We start from the raw sequence: 18701 nt of genomic DNA on the forward strand, positions 1-18701 counted from the left end.
AAAGTTGAGCACTCAGGGCCTTGAACCTTGGTTAAAATCTTAGCATGATGGGAAACTATTGTTGTCTTGTAAGAAAGAGCCTTGTCTGCTGTATTGGTGTTAGGGAGCCTCTCCCTATGCTCAGTCATGTAGTTAAAAGCCCCAGGGTCTACTCAGTTCTGGAGACCTGCCTTGGTTGAAGGGAACGGCTTCTCTGATGGAAAGCTCTTGTCCACACCTGGAGGAGCAGAGCCCTTGGTGCTTCCAAAGGGAAGCAACACCTGTCTATGGACCAGCTTTGCCCTTGTCTTAGCCACATGTCTGTCTGACAACACTGTCTTAGCAGTCCTGAAAGCCTAAGGCTGCTTTAAAAGGGTAGGGGGTCCTGGACTCTGCCAGGTGGCTGAAGTGAGCCAAATGGTTGGGGTGAAGATCCCCTGGGGATGGATGGCTCCTAATGAATGGGCCCTCGGAGGGATAGAGAGTCACAAGTCTCTCCCGGTGTGGAGAGATCTGTCCTGTGATCTGTGGTTGAAGGCGCGGGAACTGCGGAGTCCATGCCTTTAGGGAGGAGTCGCTCTGCCTTTAGGGAAGTGAAGGGGACTCAGCCTTGCATTTTGCTGCTTTTCGGGTGTCTTCGGATCATTGCACAATTGATTCTGGATTTTGGCTTTCCTGAAACTCCAATGACTAACTGCTTAGATAATTTAAGCATAAACTGTTGATAATGAATAGAGCCTAAAAGCATTGGAATCTATAAAGAATCTTGTTGTAGTTTGGGGAAGCCCACTCTCCTGAGGTGTTGAGTAGTGGATGTTGGATTAGGTGATGGATTCTTTTAGAATTTATGGACCATTTTGAGGTTAAAATACTGAAACTTGCTCATTAATCATCCTTACTTTACTGTGATAGAAGGTAGTTAGAAAATATTTTGACTGGGGTCGATTCCCAATTTTGATGACTAGAAAAGGCTCTCTCTATATAACTAGTTATTCTGGGGGCTGGGGAGATGGCTCAGAGGTTAGGAGCACTGGCTGCGTTCAATTCCCAGGACCCACATGGTGACTCACAACTATCTATAAAGAGACCTGGTGACCTCTCTTCTGATTTGTGTATACAAATACACAGTGATGGAGTGCAGACCCTCAGCAGGCTCTTGAGCAATCTGCTGTTTCACGTCCTGTTTGAGCAGAGGTGCAATGCTAGACAAGGTGGGTGTGGTTCCATCCTTGAGGCATCACTGGTAATACACAGCACAGCATGAAATGTGAACAGTATGCACCTAAGCCAAGTTCTACACAGAAGGCGAGGGCCGCTCCTCACCTGGGCTTCTGTTTATTTGAAACAGGAGAGGTGTACTGTCCCATTTGGGAAATAGACTAATGGAACCAGGCAGTGGTGGTGCACATCTTTAGTCCCAGCACTGGGGAGGCAGAGGCAGGTGGATCTCTGTGAGTTCCAGACCAGCCAGAGACCTTGTCTCAAAAAACCATTTACTAACAGAGCATATTGGCTTTATGTGGTACAGGGAAACCAGGGGCATTTTTGTTTGTTTTTGTTATTATTATTACTATTTTGGTTTTTCGAGACAGGGTTTATCTGTGTAACAGTCCTGGCAGAGTAATCCAGGCTTGATTTGGATTTAGTGGCAGCCTGAGCTTGTTTTAACCCAGAAAAAGCTGTTTCTGAGCCAGGTAGTGGTGGCGCACTCCTTTAATCCCAGCACTTGGGAGGTAGAGGCAGGCGGATCTCTGAGTTTGAGACCAGCCCGGTCTACAAGAGCTAGTTCCAGGACAGGCTCCAAAACCACAGAGAAACCCTGTCTCAAAAAACCAAAAAAAAAAAGAAAAAGAAAAAGCTGTTTCTGTGTACCTGTTTGTGCATGTGCACACACACATGCGTGGAGAGCAGAGCTTGACACCAGCTGTCTAAATTAACCTCTACCTTGTAATTTAATTTTTATGTGGGTGCCGGGTGTCATGGCTGGCACACAAAGATCAGAATCTTCAGGAATAGATTCCTCCCACCATGTCGGTCCCAGGGATTGAACCCAGGTTGTCAAGATTGGCAGAGGTGGGATTACCTGCCTGTCCATCCACTTTATTTATTTAGAGACAGGCTTATCTGTAGAGCGCTGGCTGTCCTGGAACTCTCTCTGTAGACCAGGCTGGTTTTGAACTCAGAGATCTGCCTGCTTCTGCCTCCTGAGTGCCATCCACCTTATGTTTTCTGGGGGGAGGGGTTGTTTTTGTTTTTTTGGTTTTTTTTTTTTGGGACAGTCTCTCACAGAACCTGAAGCTCACCAATTTGGCTACACTAACCAACCAATGAGCTTCAGGGATACTGTCTGTCCATCTGTCCCACACTGTCTGCACCCCCACTTCTCCTTGTGATATGCAGTGGCTGCTGGCTTTTACATGGGTGCTGGGGATCTGAACTTAGGTTTTCCAAGCACTTTACCGGTCACACGGGCAGAAATCCTGAGAGAATTCCTGAAGTGTTGGGAGCTAGTGGGGCCTCAGAACCAGACCCTCTATGAGTGGCTTGTTTTTCCTGTGTTTGCAGCTGCTCTGAGCAAATCAACTTGTTTTCCTCTGCTCTGAGCAGGCTGCAGCTGCTCTGAGCACGAGAGCCTGATGGCAAGGGAGTGGACTCTGATGAATCTCAGCTGAAAGAGCCCAAGAGCTGGGGCATTGCTATCGGTTAAGGATCCCTATACACAGCGTCCCCTGAGCTCAGTAAAGTTGGCACTCTTGTTGCTGGGAATTGAACTCAGGACCTCTGGAAGAGCAGTCAATGCTCTTAACCTCTGAGCCATCTCTCCAGTCCTAAGTTGGCACTCGTATCAAGAGTGACCCATGTCTCTGTATCTCTGTGTTTTTATATTTTTTTTAAGTCTCTCAGCCCAGTGCCTGGCTTGTGCAACTGGTCCTGTAGTGATGCGGAGGTCTGATGGTCCAGAGCTACAGGTACCATGCCATATAGAGCGTAGTACAGGACCACTTCGGTTCTAACACTGAAGCTATCTGGTTTCTTTGGTAGTTGCTTTACATGTTTGAACAGATTCTGCAAGGTTGGTGCAAACCGAATTGGCTATAGTAATCTTTAAAATATTTTCATTTTAAGAAATTTTGTGTATTATGGGTGTTTTTGCTCTTGTCTGTACACCATGTGCCTACAGTGTCCTCAGAGGCTAGAATAGGGCCTTCGATGCTCCTGGGACTGTAGACAGGCTGAGCTGCCAAGTGTGTGTTTGAACCTGATTCTCTGGAGGAACAGCAAGTGTTCTTAACCAGAACCATCTCTCCAGTCCCTATAGTAGCCCACCTCCTTGGTTGAGGGCTTTTTTTGAGACAAGGTTTCTCTGTATATATCAGAAGTGTGCCTGTCTCTGCCGCCCAAGTGTTGTGTTAAAGGCACACATGGCCACAGCCCAGCCTCTACAGTAGCCCTTTGATGCACATCTCTCTAGTCCTGAACTGGAAAAACAAAGCCAGTGTTTGAAAATTCTGCCTGTGGTAGCATAGGCCTTTAATCCCAGGACTCGGGGTACCAAGGTAGACAGCTCACTAAGAGTTGTAGGCCAATTTGGTCAACATATCTAGTTCCAGTCAGAGGCACAGCAACCAAGAATTCAGGGTGAAGTATGTATCACCAGGCAGGGCCTGAAGAGTCAGCCACTTGGTTCCTTCTTTGTGTTTTAGGTCTCTGTGGTTGGTTCTGTACCATGTTACCTTTGGAGCAGACAAGGGGACGTGAATGATGGCAAACACCAGAGTGGTGACCATTCTGAAACTGCTGACACATGCTTGGTAAACACACCTGGCATCTGAGGCTGAGGTGAGGTTGTGAATTCAAGGCCAGGCTGGTTATATGACAAGATCATTTCTCAAAAAAAAAAACCTCCCAAAATGAGTTAGAGCCAATGTGTATCATGTCAAACCCCAGTCCTGAGATGAGTACCGAAAGTTCTAGTGTATTTTTGTTCCACAATTGTTAGGTTTCTATTGCTGTGACTAAAAGCATCTTGGGGAGGAAAGGGTCTTTCAGCTTATCACCCTTAGGTCCCACTTCATCACTGAGGGAAGTCAGGCCAGGAACATAGAGGCAGAAGCCATGGAGGATGCTGTTTCCTGCCTTGTTTACCATTTTTTTTTTATGCAGTTCAGGACTACCAGCTCTGCCCACTGTGGACTGGGCCCATCAATCACTAATCAAGAAAATGCCTTCAAACACATGTCCACAGGCCAATCTTAGATTTTCACTATTAAGATCCCCTCTTCCAATGGGAAGTGGTGGTGCAAGAGGCAAATGGACTTCACTTTGAGACCATCCTGGTCTACAGAGTTCCAGGACAGCCAGGGCTGTTACAAAAAAAAAAAACCCTCTTCCCAAACATCCATGTCATGTTAACAAAAACCTGGCACATTGATGGACCATCTGAATATTTACAAATCTAAATTACTACCTTTAGTGGGGCATAAATGTTCTCCTGATAGTTTTTGCTTATATACAAGCAAGAGGGCCAATTGGCAAGAGTAGTTGAGGCCACTGGGGAACACCTTATGGAATAAACACTGGAGACATCTATTATTACAAAGCTATTTTCTTAGGTAAACTATGTAACTGTTAAATAGGGTGTTATCATGACACTGCCATGCTGAGATCTGGAGAAGTTGGCAGCATTTTTTAGCTGAATTTTAGATGGATTGACTTGGCCAAAGATACTGTGTAAAAACCCAAAAGAGCCTGTACTACGTGCTATACGGTATTACACCTGTAGCCACCACTACAGGACTTACTGTGCTACTACAGGACAGTATGCAACTGGAACTGGGCTGAGAGACTTAAAAGCATACACACATGGGTCATCCTTGATACAAGAATGCCAAGTTTATTGTGCTCAGGGGAAGCTTATATAGGGCTCTCCATGCCCCAGCTCTCGGGATCTTTCAGCTGCAGACCTACCAGCCTGCCATCAAGGTCTCGTGCTCAGAGCAGCTGCAAGCATAGGAAAGACAAGCTGCTCACAGGGAATTCAGGGTCTGGGGGTCCACAGCCCCCAACAGTACTGTAGTTAGTTTAGTGGGTGGATCGACCCAGGACGTCTGTTCTCAAGAGGACCTTAAGCTTTCTATTTCCCAAAATGCTGACGTGAATACTGCAAAGCTTTAAAACATTATGCTAATGTGTACTTTCCCTCTGACGGCTTTCCTGAAGACCTGGTTTCCTAGGAATGAACTGAAAGATCGCTCTGGAACCGTACATATGTGTGGACGTGAAACGTCAGGACCTCAATTTAGGCTTGCACCTTAACTCTGAAAGGATCCCTTTGGACTCCTGGAACCACCAGATGTCGGGAGACAGAGTAAGCTAACGCCTAGAAGGGACGTTTTCTTAGCATTTTCCAGGCATTAGTGCAAATTCACCGAGATCCATGGCTCTCACTCTCCTGGCTTATGCCTTTACTTAATGGGATCATGCTGCAATTAGACCTCCTTCCAGCGCTTGCTTGCCTTGACTCCACTTTACTGGAGGGTGCATACTTGCTGAGTGAGGTGCGGCGGCTAATCTTTTTATGAATGTGTAGACTACAGGGCGCTGTGTAAGCAAGTTAGCATACAGACTCTGACCATTCCATCTGATACACACCAGTATGCTCCAGTCTGGACTGTATATACACAGCTACCTGCTGAATGCTAACAGATCTTTCCTTCTGGCAGGAATAAGAACTTAAGGCCCCGCAGAAGATGTGTGGAGGGCAGAAACCACGGTGATGGTGCTTTGCTCATTAAAAATGTGAACCAAGGGCTGGAGAGATGGCTCAGTGGTTAAGAACATTGCCTGTTCTTCCAAAGGTCCTGAGTTCAATTCCCAACAACCACCTGAAATGAGATCTGATGCCCTCTTCTGACCTGCAGGCAGACACACAAGACAGAATATTGTATACATAATAAATAAATAGATAAATATTAAAAAAAAAACGTGAACTAAAGGGGGAAATGGCTCAAGTTTATCTGGAGAAGGGGGAGGCTGTGAATTCTATCTGCAATGGGCACACCCCTGTACTAAAAATTCTCCCTTTTAGCACCGGCAAAGACTAATTTAAAGAAAAGTTTTTATACATTTATGTGGAGCCAAAGCAAGGGGAAATTGGATCCCCTGGAAGTGGAGTTACAGATGGCCCGAATGCTGACCCTCTAGAAGAGCAACAGTGCTCGTAACCACTGAGCCATTATGAGCCTCCAGTCCACATTAATGACGGTGGGGAACTGCTATTCCTAGGTGCAGCAGTCTGCCTCCAGATGAAGAGGAAGCTGGGGCTTTCTACACTGACCGCTGAGAAGGATGAGCCCCATGGTACTGAACGAGGTAAGCAGCTAGCTAACATTAGATGTTGGGGACTATTATTTCCAGGTGTCTAACTTTTGTTTCACTCTGTGAAGCTGTGTTACTGTGCCTGTCTAAAACACCTAATGGTCCTAATACAGAGATGAATGGCCAATATAGCAAGGCAGGAGCAAGGATAGGCAGGGCTGGCAGGCAGAGATTATAAATAGGAGAAATCTGAGAGGACATCGGGGGCCAGCCACCCAGCGAGTAAGGAGGAAAGGTATACAGAATAAGAAAGATACAAGCCCAGAAGCAAAAGATAGTTGGGATAATTTAAGAAAAGCTGGCAAGAAACAAGCTGAGACCGGGCATTCATAACTAAGAATAACCCTCCATGTGATTTATTTGGGAGTTGGGTGGCAGGCCCCCCAAAAGAGCAAAAACACACAATTAGTTGTGACCTGGTTTCCTAGGAATGAACTGAAAGATCGCTCTGGAACCGTGCATATGTGTGGACGTGAAACGTCAGGACCTCAATTTAGGCTTGTACCTTAACTCTGAAAGGGTAAGGGAATCAGAAAGGTGGTGGCTGCCCAACAAATACCAGTCTCGACAAAAGCAAGCTTTACAAAGAGCTTATTACAGTACCAAGGCAGTGATTACACGTAAAGACCATGATATGATAGTTCCAGAGTCTCTCATTGGCTCTGTGCAGAACCCAGAGCACTGTAAGGCACTGTTGCTTTGAGAACACCAGTCGTCTTCAGCATCTTATTAAACAGCAAGCCTACCCAAATAAGCTTCCCAGGCAGCTTTTCTGTACACCTCAGCTGCTTCTAGCCGGTTAGATGCTGCAAGTATTCCCCGGCCTACAATGATGACATCAGAACCCCGTTTGCCAATCACTTCTTGAGGACTATTGTACTGTTGGCCGAGGTGATCCCCTGTAGAAAAACAAAAACCATTTACCATAATGCAAACTCAGGAAGTAATGGGACTCACTGGGTCAGTCCAAGATATTAAGGAAATCCATTGAACATTTACTGCCATACACCTTACTATTCATAATAACCCTTTCTGCTACAATCCCAAGGTCTCAGACCCTAATCCTTTGCGCTGGCACTGAACTCAGAAATCCTAGTGCTGGTATTAAAAACATTTGTCACCAAACCTGATTAGATTTATTAATTTCTGTTGTTCTAGAAATGTTACGTTAAATGGGTTTTGATGCTTTTGATTCCTGAAAGCCTATGCTAACATGCGATATGGTGAAAGAATCAGAATCGCAGGCGCTGACACAGCAGTCAAATGCGGCTGGCTTCGTGAGGTGCCGTGCACGCCATCTCAATGCCTCTCCCGCTGACTAAAAGTCAGGACTATCATCCCTCCACTCCACAGATCCAGAAGAGATTAAAGTAGTTTAGCCGGCTTTACTATTTTTCCCTCCAAGGGTGCTGCTTCCTACTTACTGAAGTGATACTTCAAAACTGTTTCACAAACAGTAAAACCTAGTACATGCAAGGCCCCACTTTAGTCAGCTGGGACTAGTGGCCTACACACTCAGAGGGTGTGGTAGTGCACACTTTTAGTCCCAGCACTTGGGAGGCAGTTCCAGATAAAGAGAGATCCTGTATAAAGACACTAGAATGGAAGGGTTGAGAGAATGCAAAGACTTTAAAGACTTTAAAAAGTTCTGAGTTGTTTACTTCCAAGGTCACTTACTCTGTGGGGGGCTATCTGCTCCACAGATGTCGTGTGCATGCATCTGCATTCACTAGTTTTCTTCTGACTCCCTCTCTATGAGTGTTTAACTCAAAGCAAAAGGCAGTGCTTTTCCCTAATGTTAAATACTATCTAAAATGATGTAGAAGGGATTCAAATACAAAGGCGCCCCCTGGTGGTAAACTACATTCACTTACAACAGAAGGTTTTGATGTCGTGTTCCATTTGTAACTAGGAAACAAACACCAGAGCTGGTTTATGAGGGATGAACCCCAGAACTTGTGTGAGCTAGGCAAGCACTCTAGCAGCTGAGTAAATAACCAACCCCCCTGTACCTCCTTCAAAACTAAACCCATATACTGTGTCCTACAGTACAGTTACATTTTTTGTTGGCAGGCAGGGGTGAGGTGCTGGAAACTAAGCCCATAGCCTCATGGCAGCGAAGCACACACTCTGAGAATTACATCCAGCCCTTACACCCTAGCTTGCTCCTTTACAACTACATTTGAGACTGCTGAGAATTTAGGAGCCATAGCCAGGCACTGGCACATCAAAGCTGCCGACAATTGTCTGTTTAGCCAAGGTTTTCTTTTCTTTAAGATTTATTTATTATGTATACAAGATTCCTTCCATGTATGTTTGTATGCCAGAAGAGGGCACCAGATCTCATTATAGATGGTTATGAGCCACCATGTGGTTGCTGGGAATTGAACTCAGGACCTCTGGAAGAGCAATCAGTGCTCTTAACCTCTGAGCCATCTCTCCAGCCCCTAGCCAAGGTTTTCCAGACGTGCTGGAACACGGAACAGGCAGCATACTCAGAGCACCAACTAGGAAATGCTAACCTAATATACCAGGTTTCTGGTCAGCATGGTGCCACATGCCTTTAGTTCAAGCACTTGGAGGCAGAGTTAGGCAGCTCTCTTCAAGTTCCAGGGCCAAGTAACTTTCTAAAATTAAATTGCAAGATGTCTTACAAATACAGTACAGGCCAAAGGGCTCGCTCATTGTTCTAGACTAAGACAACAACATCACAGCATAGCCCTTTACTCTGCCATAACTAGTGAGCAAACTTACCTCCTGTTTCTAATTGAACTCCGGGGGTAAAGTGAAGAAACTCTGGTTTCATGCTCACTCGGGAGCCGGATATAAAGCCAATCACAAATCCACAGTGCTCCTCAGCCATCCCAACCTACATGGGATGTAATAGGCAGTATTACAAGAACACAGTAACAGAAAAATCAGCCCATGTAAAAAGGTCCTAGAGATGACCCCTCCTGCCAAAAAACCACGCTTGAAAAGAGCAGAACTTCCACAGTATGTGCATCAAACAAGATGCTGTAATTCTTAGGTGTAAACTGCCTGGAGATTCGCCTGTTTCCAAGGATACGAGGTGTATTTCACCACAGCTCTTGAAGATGTAGCTATTTCTTCCTAAGCAACGCCCTTCCAGCACTTTCCCTCTTTAGCCCCTGCTCTTCACTGGCCGCCTCATTCCCATACCAATTGCTCACAGGTACAGCGGGTCTGGCTTTCTGATTGTGAGAGTCTCAGGCAATGACCAAAGTCAGCCTTGCCGCCAGCTATTACCACCAGCAAGGGACAGCTTGTTCTTGAGACAGACCTCACTCCCAGACCTTTTATTTACTTTCAAGACCTGGGAAGCCAGTACTTATTGAGGGTGGTTTTTTAACTTTCCCATAGCGGGCTGGATTGATGGCTCAGCAGTTAAGAGGTCCGGTTGCTGCTCTTCCGGAGGACCCACATTCCATTCTCAGCACCCACACGGCGGATCATAACCACCTGTCTCTTCAGTTCCAGGGAACTTAATGCCCTCTACTGGCTTCTGTTGGTACCAGGAATATACTGTACATGTAATCAAAGTGTTACTGTGTTCCTTCAACTATAAATATCATTTATCTACTTTCTAGATGACTATAGAACTATAAAATTACCATAGGAAAATGGGAAGAGCAATCTACAATTCAACCATCTTCAATTCTGCCTCAAGATGAAAAGACAAGCACAGGTAGAGATGTCTCAATTGTCTGTAGTACAATTCAAACCCTTTACCCGCTACAAGATCAAAGAGTTCAATCCAACTGATGTTAAGAAACTGTCAGAATAGCTGAATCGAGGTGGGCATGAGAGGTCAGACCTTCAATGAAGGTCTTCTCTTGCCCTAGAACATGCAGCACACAGACGCGCTCTCCACTCACCCCACACCGTCACTTACTGCTGCTTTGGTGTAGTTCCCAGTGGCCAAGGAGCCGGCAGAGCTCATTTCCGCAATCAGCAGGCATGCTCGATGTAAAGGCAGGCCCACTTCCTGCAAGCCTTTCACAACGCCTGAGCCTGGCACCACATGGGCATTTACTACATCTGCCCAGGAAGCTATTTTAAAGATGCCACCTAAGAAGGAATAAAAAAGATATTTGCTGTGATTGAAAGGACAAAAATGAAGTAATTGCTTGCAATAGTTAAATTTCTTAGCCAGGCAGTTGTGTACACCTTTAATCCCAGCACTTGGGAGGCAGAGGCAGGTGAATCTCTCTGAACTCTAGGCCAGCCTGGTCTACAAAGAGTTCCAAGACAGCCAAGACTATTACAAAGAAATCCTGTCTCAAAAAACAAAACCAACCAAACAAAAAAAGATATTTGCTAATTTTCAAACATAAATCTATAACCCTTTGCCCAACCAACTATAAAAAGCTAAAGAGTTGACTCAGTGGACCCATCTGTAGCTCCGTCTGTACTATGCAGCTGCCACCTGACAGCTGGGTGAGAGGTCAGGAAAAATTCTTGCTGCTGTCCTGGTTTACGCTGATGGGCTGTTTCTTCTTTGTAGATTGAAGCTTGTGACTACCAATAAAGCTTATGCCATTAGAAGTTCTATGAAGGTAGACATTCCCAGAGTACAAGCATAGTGACACCCTCAAATTCTCTTGAAGATGAAATTTTCACTCTAGAGAGATTTCTCAGCAACTTTACCCTCTACAGGTTCCTTGGCTTTTCCAATCTTAAGAGGCAACTGCACACATTTTTTGTTTTTTTTTTGAGATAGGGTTTCTCTGTGCAGCTTTGGAGCCTGTCCTAGAACTCAGCTATAGACCAGGCTGGCCTCGAACTCACAGCCTCCTGAGTGCTGGGATGAAAGGTGTGTGCCACCACTGGCCAGCCTGTTTGTTTTTTTTTTTTGTTTTATTATGTATACAACATTCCATGTATGCCCATACACCAGAAGAGGGTGCCAGATCTCATTACAGATGGTTATGAGCCATCATGTGGTTGCTGGAAATTGAACTCAGGACCTCTGGAAGAGCAATCAGTGCTCTTAACCTCTGAGCCATCTCTCCAGCCCGGCCAGCCTGTTTTTAAGAGCAGAAGTAAACAGTGAAAACAGGTATAGGATTAAGCATTTCCCAGGCCATAAGCTGCTCTGCCTGTCTGATATCTAAAAAATAAAAGTGTACTAACACTTTATGCTGCAAAAAATATTACTTTTCCATCCTTTCCTATATTGGCAATTTTTAGCTGGGCCAAATCTTGTTTTGCCTGCCCAGAACTAACACATACCCGTCCAACAGCAGTTCACCCAGTTTTTTTTTTTTTTAATTTTTTTTTTATTTAAAGGGAACTGACAGGGAATTTAGTCCAAGATGGCTAAAAAGATTTGAACTTTGGCCTTGCAGGAGCAGGAGTATTCCCCAGGGCAGCTAATACTGGAGTTTACACCCAGAGGTAGAGTAAAATTCCCTGCCTGAGAAACAAGTCAACAGAGAAAGCAGAATGGAGAACACAGCCGAGAGAGGGAAAGAAGCAATGTTGAAGGTGTCACCTCACTGCCTGGATTCGACTGCAACTTTGCCAGCTTGCTCCACTGCTGACTCCCCAGAGCCAATTCGCCTTCTCCCCCGTGGCCAGTCTATACTGAATTTCTGAACACACTTACCTTCATACTGCTTTTTTACTGTGTTTCCTATATCAGCAAACTTTCTGTCTTCAAATATTAAGAAGTCATGGCGTTTTGCCAGAGCTGCCAACTCCTCCATTACATCCAGAGTAAAATCATTCAGAATATCAACGTGAGTTTTGAGCATGCAGATGCTGGGCCCCAAGGTATCTGCTAGCTGCAGCAGCTCTCTGGCCTCTGATACATCAGCAGACAGACACAGATTGCTCTCCTTCTTCTGCATAAGCCTGAGAAGTTTTGAGGCAAGTGGGTGGACCCCGGGCAGCTCTGCTCGAGCACCAAAGCTGAGTTCTTTGCATGCTTTCTTCTCAGGAGGGGGAACGCCATTCTGATTAGCTGCTGCGAAAACATTCTCCTGAATAAACCTCTTCACGCTCCCAACCATCTCAGCATCAATTTTTTTCTGCTGCTCGAGAATCTCCAGCATTTCAGACAACGTGCACACAGAGTGGAGACGGATCCCGCGAGCCTGCAGCTTGTCCTTGCCACCCTGCTCACGGTCTAGCAGCACAATGGCATCAGTCACCTTCAGGCCCTCCTTCTGAAGAACTTCAACAGTTTCCAAAACACTGGCCCCACTGGTGACGACATCCTCAATGATCAGGCAGGTTTGCCCCGGATTAATCTCTCCTTCTACAAGACGCTTGGTACCTGAAACGGAAAAGTTTCAGTTGAAAGAAATATGTAAAATGTTTCAGCTATCTCAAGACATATCTGGGCTTACGCTTACTGTGTACTTACAAAGAGTTACAATTCTTTAAATAAGTTACTTTCTGTTGATTTTTCAGTGTGCCACACTGCTTCATTCAGTATCCTCTGTATCTCCAAATTACCAATTCTATAGAGAATGTTACAGTAAAACTGACAGTTATCTTACAATGTAAATAAAATCATTTTTCTGAACAAACGAGGAATTTCTTAAAGACCACTTATAATGAAGAAGAGAATAAGTCAGTATCATCAATAAAATCATTCTTTCCCATCAATATTGATTACAAGTTTATCACTCATGATCAACTGGCAATTTAAAGTCAGGTGTGGCACATGCCTATTATGTTCATACTCGAAAGGGCTGCTAGAGCCTTACCATCAGCACGCGGTCAGCCAGGGGTGTGGGTGTGGGTGTGGGTGTGGGTGTGTGGTTCACGCGTCTGGTGAAACCCTGCCTCAAACAAACAAAATAGGGGCCAAGGAGATGGCCCAGTGGTTAAGAACACGGACTGCTCTTACAGAGAACCTGGTTTGGTTCCCAGTACCCACACAACTGCTCACAACTATTTGTAACTGCGGTTCCAGGGAATCTAATACTCCCATTTAGCCTCTGCTGGCAGCATATGCATACACTCACACAGGCAAAACACTCAAACTAATTTAGATGGGAAACATTTCACCACTTTTTGGACACCATAACCACAATTATATAATGAGACTTCTCTACCCTTAAGCCCCACTATAATCCACAAATTGTTAAGTAACTCGGGCTCTTCTTGGCTTCATGTTCATTTTTGACACTCAATTTTATATTTTCTACTCCCTATTATTTTGAAACAAAATAAGCATGGGAATCATTTTTTTCCCATCATTCCCATTTCTTTTCTCCTCACCCTTTCTTGACAAATGGCAGGTTTCACTAAGTCTAAGACTGACATAAGACAGAATACTTGCAGTTTTGTGAACACAGGAGGAAACAGATACATTCCTCATGGGCAGTTAATTTGTTTTTAGCTTTAAAATAGAATCAGAAAGTCACCACTTAACCCATGGCTAATAAGTACACCCTCATTCCTTCCCCTCACAAAGCTGTGTGGGGCACATGTGTGGAGGTCAAGGGACCTGCAGCAGTGGTTCTCTCCTTCCCGCATGGGACCCAGCGCCCATACTCGGGTCACCAGAGTTAGCTGCAGGTTCCTCTACCTGGTGAGCTATCTCTCTCAACTCTCACAATTTTATTTTTTTATTTTTTTGGTTTTTCGAGACAGGGTTTCTCTGTGGTTTTGGAGCCTGTCCTGGAACTAGCTCTGTAGAGCAGGCTGGTCTCGAACTCACAGAGATCCGACTGCCTCTGCCTCCCAAGTGCTGGGATTAAAGGCGTGCGCCACCACCGCCCAGCAACTCTCACAATTTTAGAAGCAAATCTGATACTACAGTTTATCTTAAAAGATGTCTTTTAAAACTAACAAAGTATTACCAAATCAATATAAACAAGCAAAAATCCCATTAATTTTTGAATATCATTAAGTATCAACTCCAGTCCTGATATTTTTAGGTTGATTTTTCAGATTTTAAAGTAAACTACTTGATACTCTACTGTTATGGACCCCAACAAAAAATATGTTCCCAAGGGGTCTGAGTTTCCTAAGAGAAATCTTCTTCACGACTGCATGCATTTAAATATAAATATACCTAGAAGTACGTGTTCTTACAACATTTTGCTGATGAGGGAAGGGCCAATACAAAGGTCAGGGTTCACCAAGCACTCTCCCCAGTCAACACAAAGCTTTTCAGAATTACTACAGGAAGGACGTCATCAGGCCTCTGAGGAGCTCTAGTAATCACCGGCCCGAAAGAGAACAAACCCCTAGCAGGTTACACATTAACTTGAGGCTTATGCTATTTTCCTTTTACCATAATCCTTTGTTTCTTTCCTTCTGATGAGCATGGGAATCTGATTGGTTGAACAGATAACTGTAGCTAGTGGCAACGCTGTGTAAGGAACTCCACACACACTGTCAAAACTGATCTCTGCATTTTTTGCCGTTTGGAATAAAATGTCTGCAACCTGTAAAAAAGGAACACAAACTTCCCATTATTACTACTACTTAGAATGCTATATGTGCACATAGCAGCATGACGACAGAGAACACACAAACTTCCACTCTTACCTCTTAGAATGCTATTTGAGTTGTGCAATAGCCTAACAATAGAGATGGAAATAAAGCCCCCAGGGAGTTTTTTTTTTTTTTAAATCAAATCCTAAGATATAAGTAGACTAATTGTAACAATTCACTGAGTATCTTAGCTCAGGAGAGAAGATATTAAGCAACTGATTTAGACCCATCACAATAATCTCGAAACCTGGCATGCAAACATAAACATGAACCCATTCAGCTAGATTCAGGATGACCTCTGAGGGCAACGTGATGTGGCTGACCTGAAGACCAAGGACACTTCCCAGACTCCCATTTTGCCTTGACTCTCTAAAAGCACAGCTGGTTCTATTTTCTGAAAGAAGCCTTCAATGAACACTTTCCTAAGTATAGAGCCTACTGAGTGAAATACATTTTGTCTTTTCTACATAAACCATTCATATGGGGGAGGGGATTTCAAGACAGGGTTTCTCTGTGCAGCTCTAGCTGCCCTGGACTGTGTGGACCAAGCTGGCCTCCATCTCAGAGAGCCGTCTGCCTCTGCCTCCCAAGAGCTGCTGGTATTAAACTCAAGCGCCACCACACCCGACCAAATCAACGTCTTAATTTCAGAATGCATCCTCCCATCCAACACTATCTTAGAGCTGTTCATAAACCAAGTTAGCTTTTCACAATATTTTATTCTTATGCTATCCATCACTTACACTTGGGGGAATGAGCAGCTGTGTGTTTTGTAGATTCTCAAAACTGGACCTAAACTCAAGTTGATTTCCCTGCCTCAACCTCCCACGTGCTTCTTTCTTGTGTTTTTAAAATTCTGTCATCATTTTTAAGTTGCAAAGTGTGCAATTTCTAGTACTAAAATCCAGAAGATATAGAGAATGTTTTCATTACCTATAATGAATGTGGGAAGGCGGCAGGTGTGGGTAGTCCACACCTGGCCTGGTTACTCACAACCCAGGACCTGATCCCCACTAACACACAAGCACGCACACAAATGCTAGATAGATTATGAAAACTGAAAATTTAATGCTCCCCCCCCCAATTTCACTTTGTACACAGAAATATTACATGCAATAATATGCAATACATATTTCCTCCTGTGGGCTTTTACTGATCTGTCATGCTTCTATACATGAAACTAAACTGATTTATATTTACATTAATTGAAATTTTTTGTTGTTGCTTTGTGTTTCAAGACAGGGTTTCTCTGTGAAACAGTCCTGGCTGCATGGGCTCACTATGTAGACCAGGCTGGCCTTGAACTCACAGAGATCTGCCTAACTCTGCCTCCCAATTGCTGGGATTAAAGGCATGTGCCACTGCCCGGCTTAATTGAAATTTAAGCGTACCAAGTTAAAAAAAAAAAACAAAAAAACAACAACTCACGATCTTAAGTCTGCTAGAGATTCTCTGGCACTATCATTTGTTTGGGCAAATACCTAAAACCTAAGTCTGCAATCATGGAGTATAGGAAATTTTGGAAATTTCTCTTTTAGTCAGATAAATATCATTTTCCTCCGACTGTTTATGAGTACATCAATTATTATTTATTATCAGGAAGTTAGAAGCATGCATACAATCTATTACTTTTCTGGGGGGCGAACATACCGAGAACACCTATACACATAAACTTCTTTTAAACTTAAAATGCTCATGAGAAAGTTCTCGGTAATACGGTTTCTCTGCACCAATGAGACACACCATTTCAAGATTCCTGAACGGCCGGACAGTGGTGGTACATGCCTTTAACCCCAGCACTCAGAAAGCAGAGACAGACGGATGGACCTCGGTGATTTTGAGCCGAGCCAGGTCTACAGAGTTCCAGGACTGCCTCCAGCTCCTCAGTGCTATCTTAACAATCCTGGTAGGCAAATGGACTCATCCAGCACAGCTGTTTTCTGCCTAGCCCGACCACCTGAATTTAATCTCTCAGCCCTCACGACACAGGGAGAGAACACACTCCTTGTTTCTGACCCTCACAAGAGTACCACGGCCCGTGCACGCCCGCGCACACACACATGCAATAAATAAACCTAATATAGTCTTCACGGTACTCAATCTTCACACGAAGTGAGTAGCAACACTTCCACCCATCTACTCAGAGGACATCTGCAGATCAGCGGGCGGCTTGTTACGCTAGAAATGCATTATTTGACCGCCGACGTTGCGGCGACTCATATATAACCCGTTCACGGTTTGAGAAGCACCGGGTTAGAAAACTCTAACGTGTGCAGTTTACCCCTAGCAACCAAATAAATACATTAAATAAAAAATCTGCCCTCCTGGCATCCACCATGTGGCTTTAATTTCTTGCTACTGGCCATATACTACTAAATTGAATCCTTCGGCAGCTACTAATTTCTCCACCCGCCCGCCCTTTCCTCCCCCCCCCCAATTCTCACTTTCTGGGGGTTAGGTACACAGAACTCACTCAAGAACTTCTCCGCCTGTCAGAGCCCCACAGCATTTTCCGACTCCCGCAAAACACGTGTCGCATGGGTCGGTCAAGAACAAGGTCCCCAAGAGCCCGACCGACGGCTGCCGGCTTCCGTGCTCCTCCACTGACTCTCCAGACCAGCAGGAGGGTGGGTCTGCCTGCCTGGTCCGTGGGTTCTCCCTCGTCCCCCAACTCCGGCCACACCCGCCACCTCCCGTTCTCCTTTCCCGCCACCCGGAGCCATCCTGTCCCTCTGGGCTGGCACCTGACTGAGGAGTCGCGGGCGGGACACGATGCCCCGCAGGTCGATGTAGACAGGGGAGGTGAGCCCGCTCTTGAGCACAAAGCTCCCGAACTTGAAAGCCTGCACGTCGTACAGCTCGGTGACCAAGAGGCCCAGAGCTTCGCTGGCGACCGCCATTCCCGCGCGCTCAGTTCGCTCTGGAAGCCCAGCAGCTCGGGGTCCGTGACGTCACCCAGAAGCCCCGCCTTTTCCGCCGCCCTTTCCGGCCTGGACTGCGGGGGTCTGTGCTTGTGCTAGCTGCTTCCTGGTTGGGGCGCTGTGCTTTTAATATCTGCAAGCTGGATTGCTGCTTAGCTTCTCCGAAGGGAGTCTGTAGGCCCTGCTGGTTTTTAAATTTTTTTAATTAATTTTTTTAAGCTTGGCGTTTCCTTGAGTCATTCTCTTACCATAAGTATTATAGCAATTATCTTATTGTTGTTAGCCACCACTTCCCTAAATTCTTCCAGAAAAAGTTCGCTATGACAGTGCTTGTGACTCTTCTTGAATTAACTTCACAACTGCTGGCGTGGGAGAGTTGCACAGATATTTGCACATAGAGCTAAATATAAAGCAGATCATTGTACACTCTGGTGCTGGCAAAGAAACTGCTTATTCAACCCTTACACCATCTGAAGTACTCAGGATAAAGACGGGTGGCAAGGGGGCTAGGGAGGATGAACTGACAGTGTCAGGCTGTCTGGAAGAATAATGTTGGGCAGTTCGAAAACCCAAACATAATTGGTTTACAAATCCCTTCGCTGGCTATGGTGGTGCAGTCCTGTAGCCCTAGCTACTTAAGAACCTGAAGCAGGAAGATTGCAAGTTCAAGGCTGACCTGAGTGACTAGTGAGACTCTATCAAAAATAATAATAATAATAATAATAATAATAATAAATAATTATAGTATAATAATATAAAATTTCCTTGACTATATTTGTCTTATTTTAATGAAAATACCCCCAATGGTACTTATCAAACCAATTCTGAGATTTAATTTCTGTAGTCTTCGTTTTTTTTTTTAAAGAGATTTTGCTGAACTGCCAGTGTGAAAATCTATATATTCCTGTGTTTGTTTTGTGTTTGAAACAAGGTTTCCCTGTGTGG

General features: G+C 44.8%; 1 protein-coding gene across 2 annotated transcripts; it reads right to left on the reverse strand.

The window, feature by feature from the left end:
• Positions 1-6683: 6683 nt before the first annotated feature.
• On the reverse strand, positions 6684-17813 carry Umps (uridine monophosphate synthetase). 2 transcript variants are annotated; one of them, XM_005344872.1, is made up of 6 exons: positions 17580-17813; positions 14633-14786; positions 11987-12658; positions 10271-10446; positions 9112-9226; positions 6684-7256 (listed from the first exon to the last, which is right to left on the reverse strand). In XM_005344872.1, exons 1-6 carry the CDS (start codon positions 17733-17735, stop codon positions 7087-7089), a joined length of 1443 nt encoding a protein of 480 aa, XP_005344929.1. In that variant the 5' UTR covers positions 17736-17813; the 3' UTR covers positions 6684-7086. The 2 variants fall into 2 exon arrangements, with proteins under 2 accessions (XP_005344929.1, XP_026644674.1); XM_026788873.1 differs by lacking the exons at positions 14633-14786; positions 17580-17813 and adding an exon at positions 12749-12826.
• Between the last annotated feature and the right edge of the window lie 888 nt (positions 17814-18701).

Source organism: Microtus ochrogaster, chromosome 2 (genome assembly GCF_000317375.1).
Source record: "Microtus ochrogaster isolate Prairie Vole_2 chromosome 2, MicOch1.0, whole genome shotgun sequence".
Classification (NCBI taxonomy): domain Eukaryota; kingdom Metazoa; phylum Chordata; class Mammalia; order Rodentia; family Cricetidae; genus Microtus; species Microtus ochrogaster.

Coding starts and splice junctions, on each gene's coding strand:
- Umps (XM_005344872.1), bottom strand. CDS start 17,735: ATGGCGGTCGCCAGCGAAGCTCTGGGCCTCTTGGTCACCGAGCTGTAC. Junction 14,787..17,579: donor GCCCGCGACTCCTCAGTCAG/GTGCCAGCCCAG, acceptor CCTTTTTTACAG/GTTGCAGACATTTTATTCCA. Junction 10,447..11,986: donor AGTAAAAAAGCAGTATGAAG/GTAAGTGTGTTC, acceptor ATTCCTTCTTAG/GTGGCATCTTTAAAATAGCT.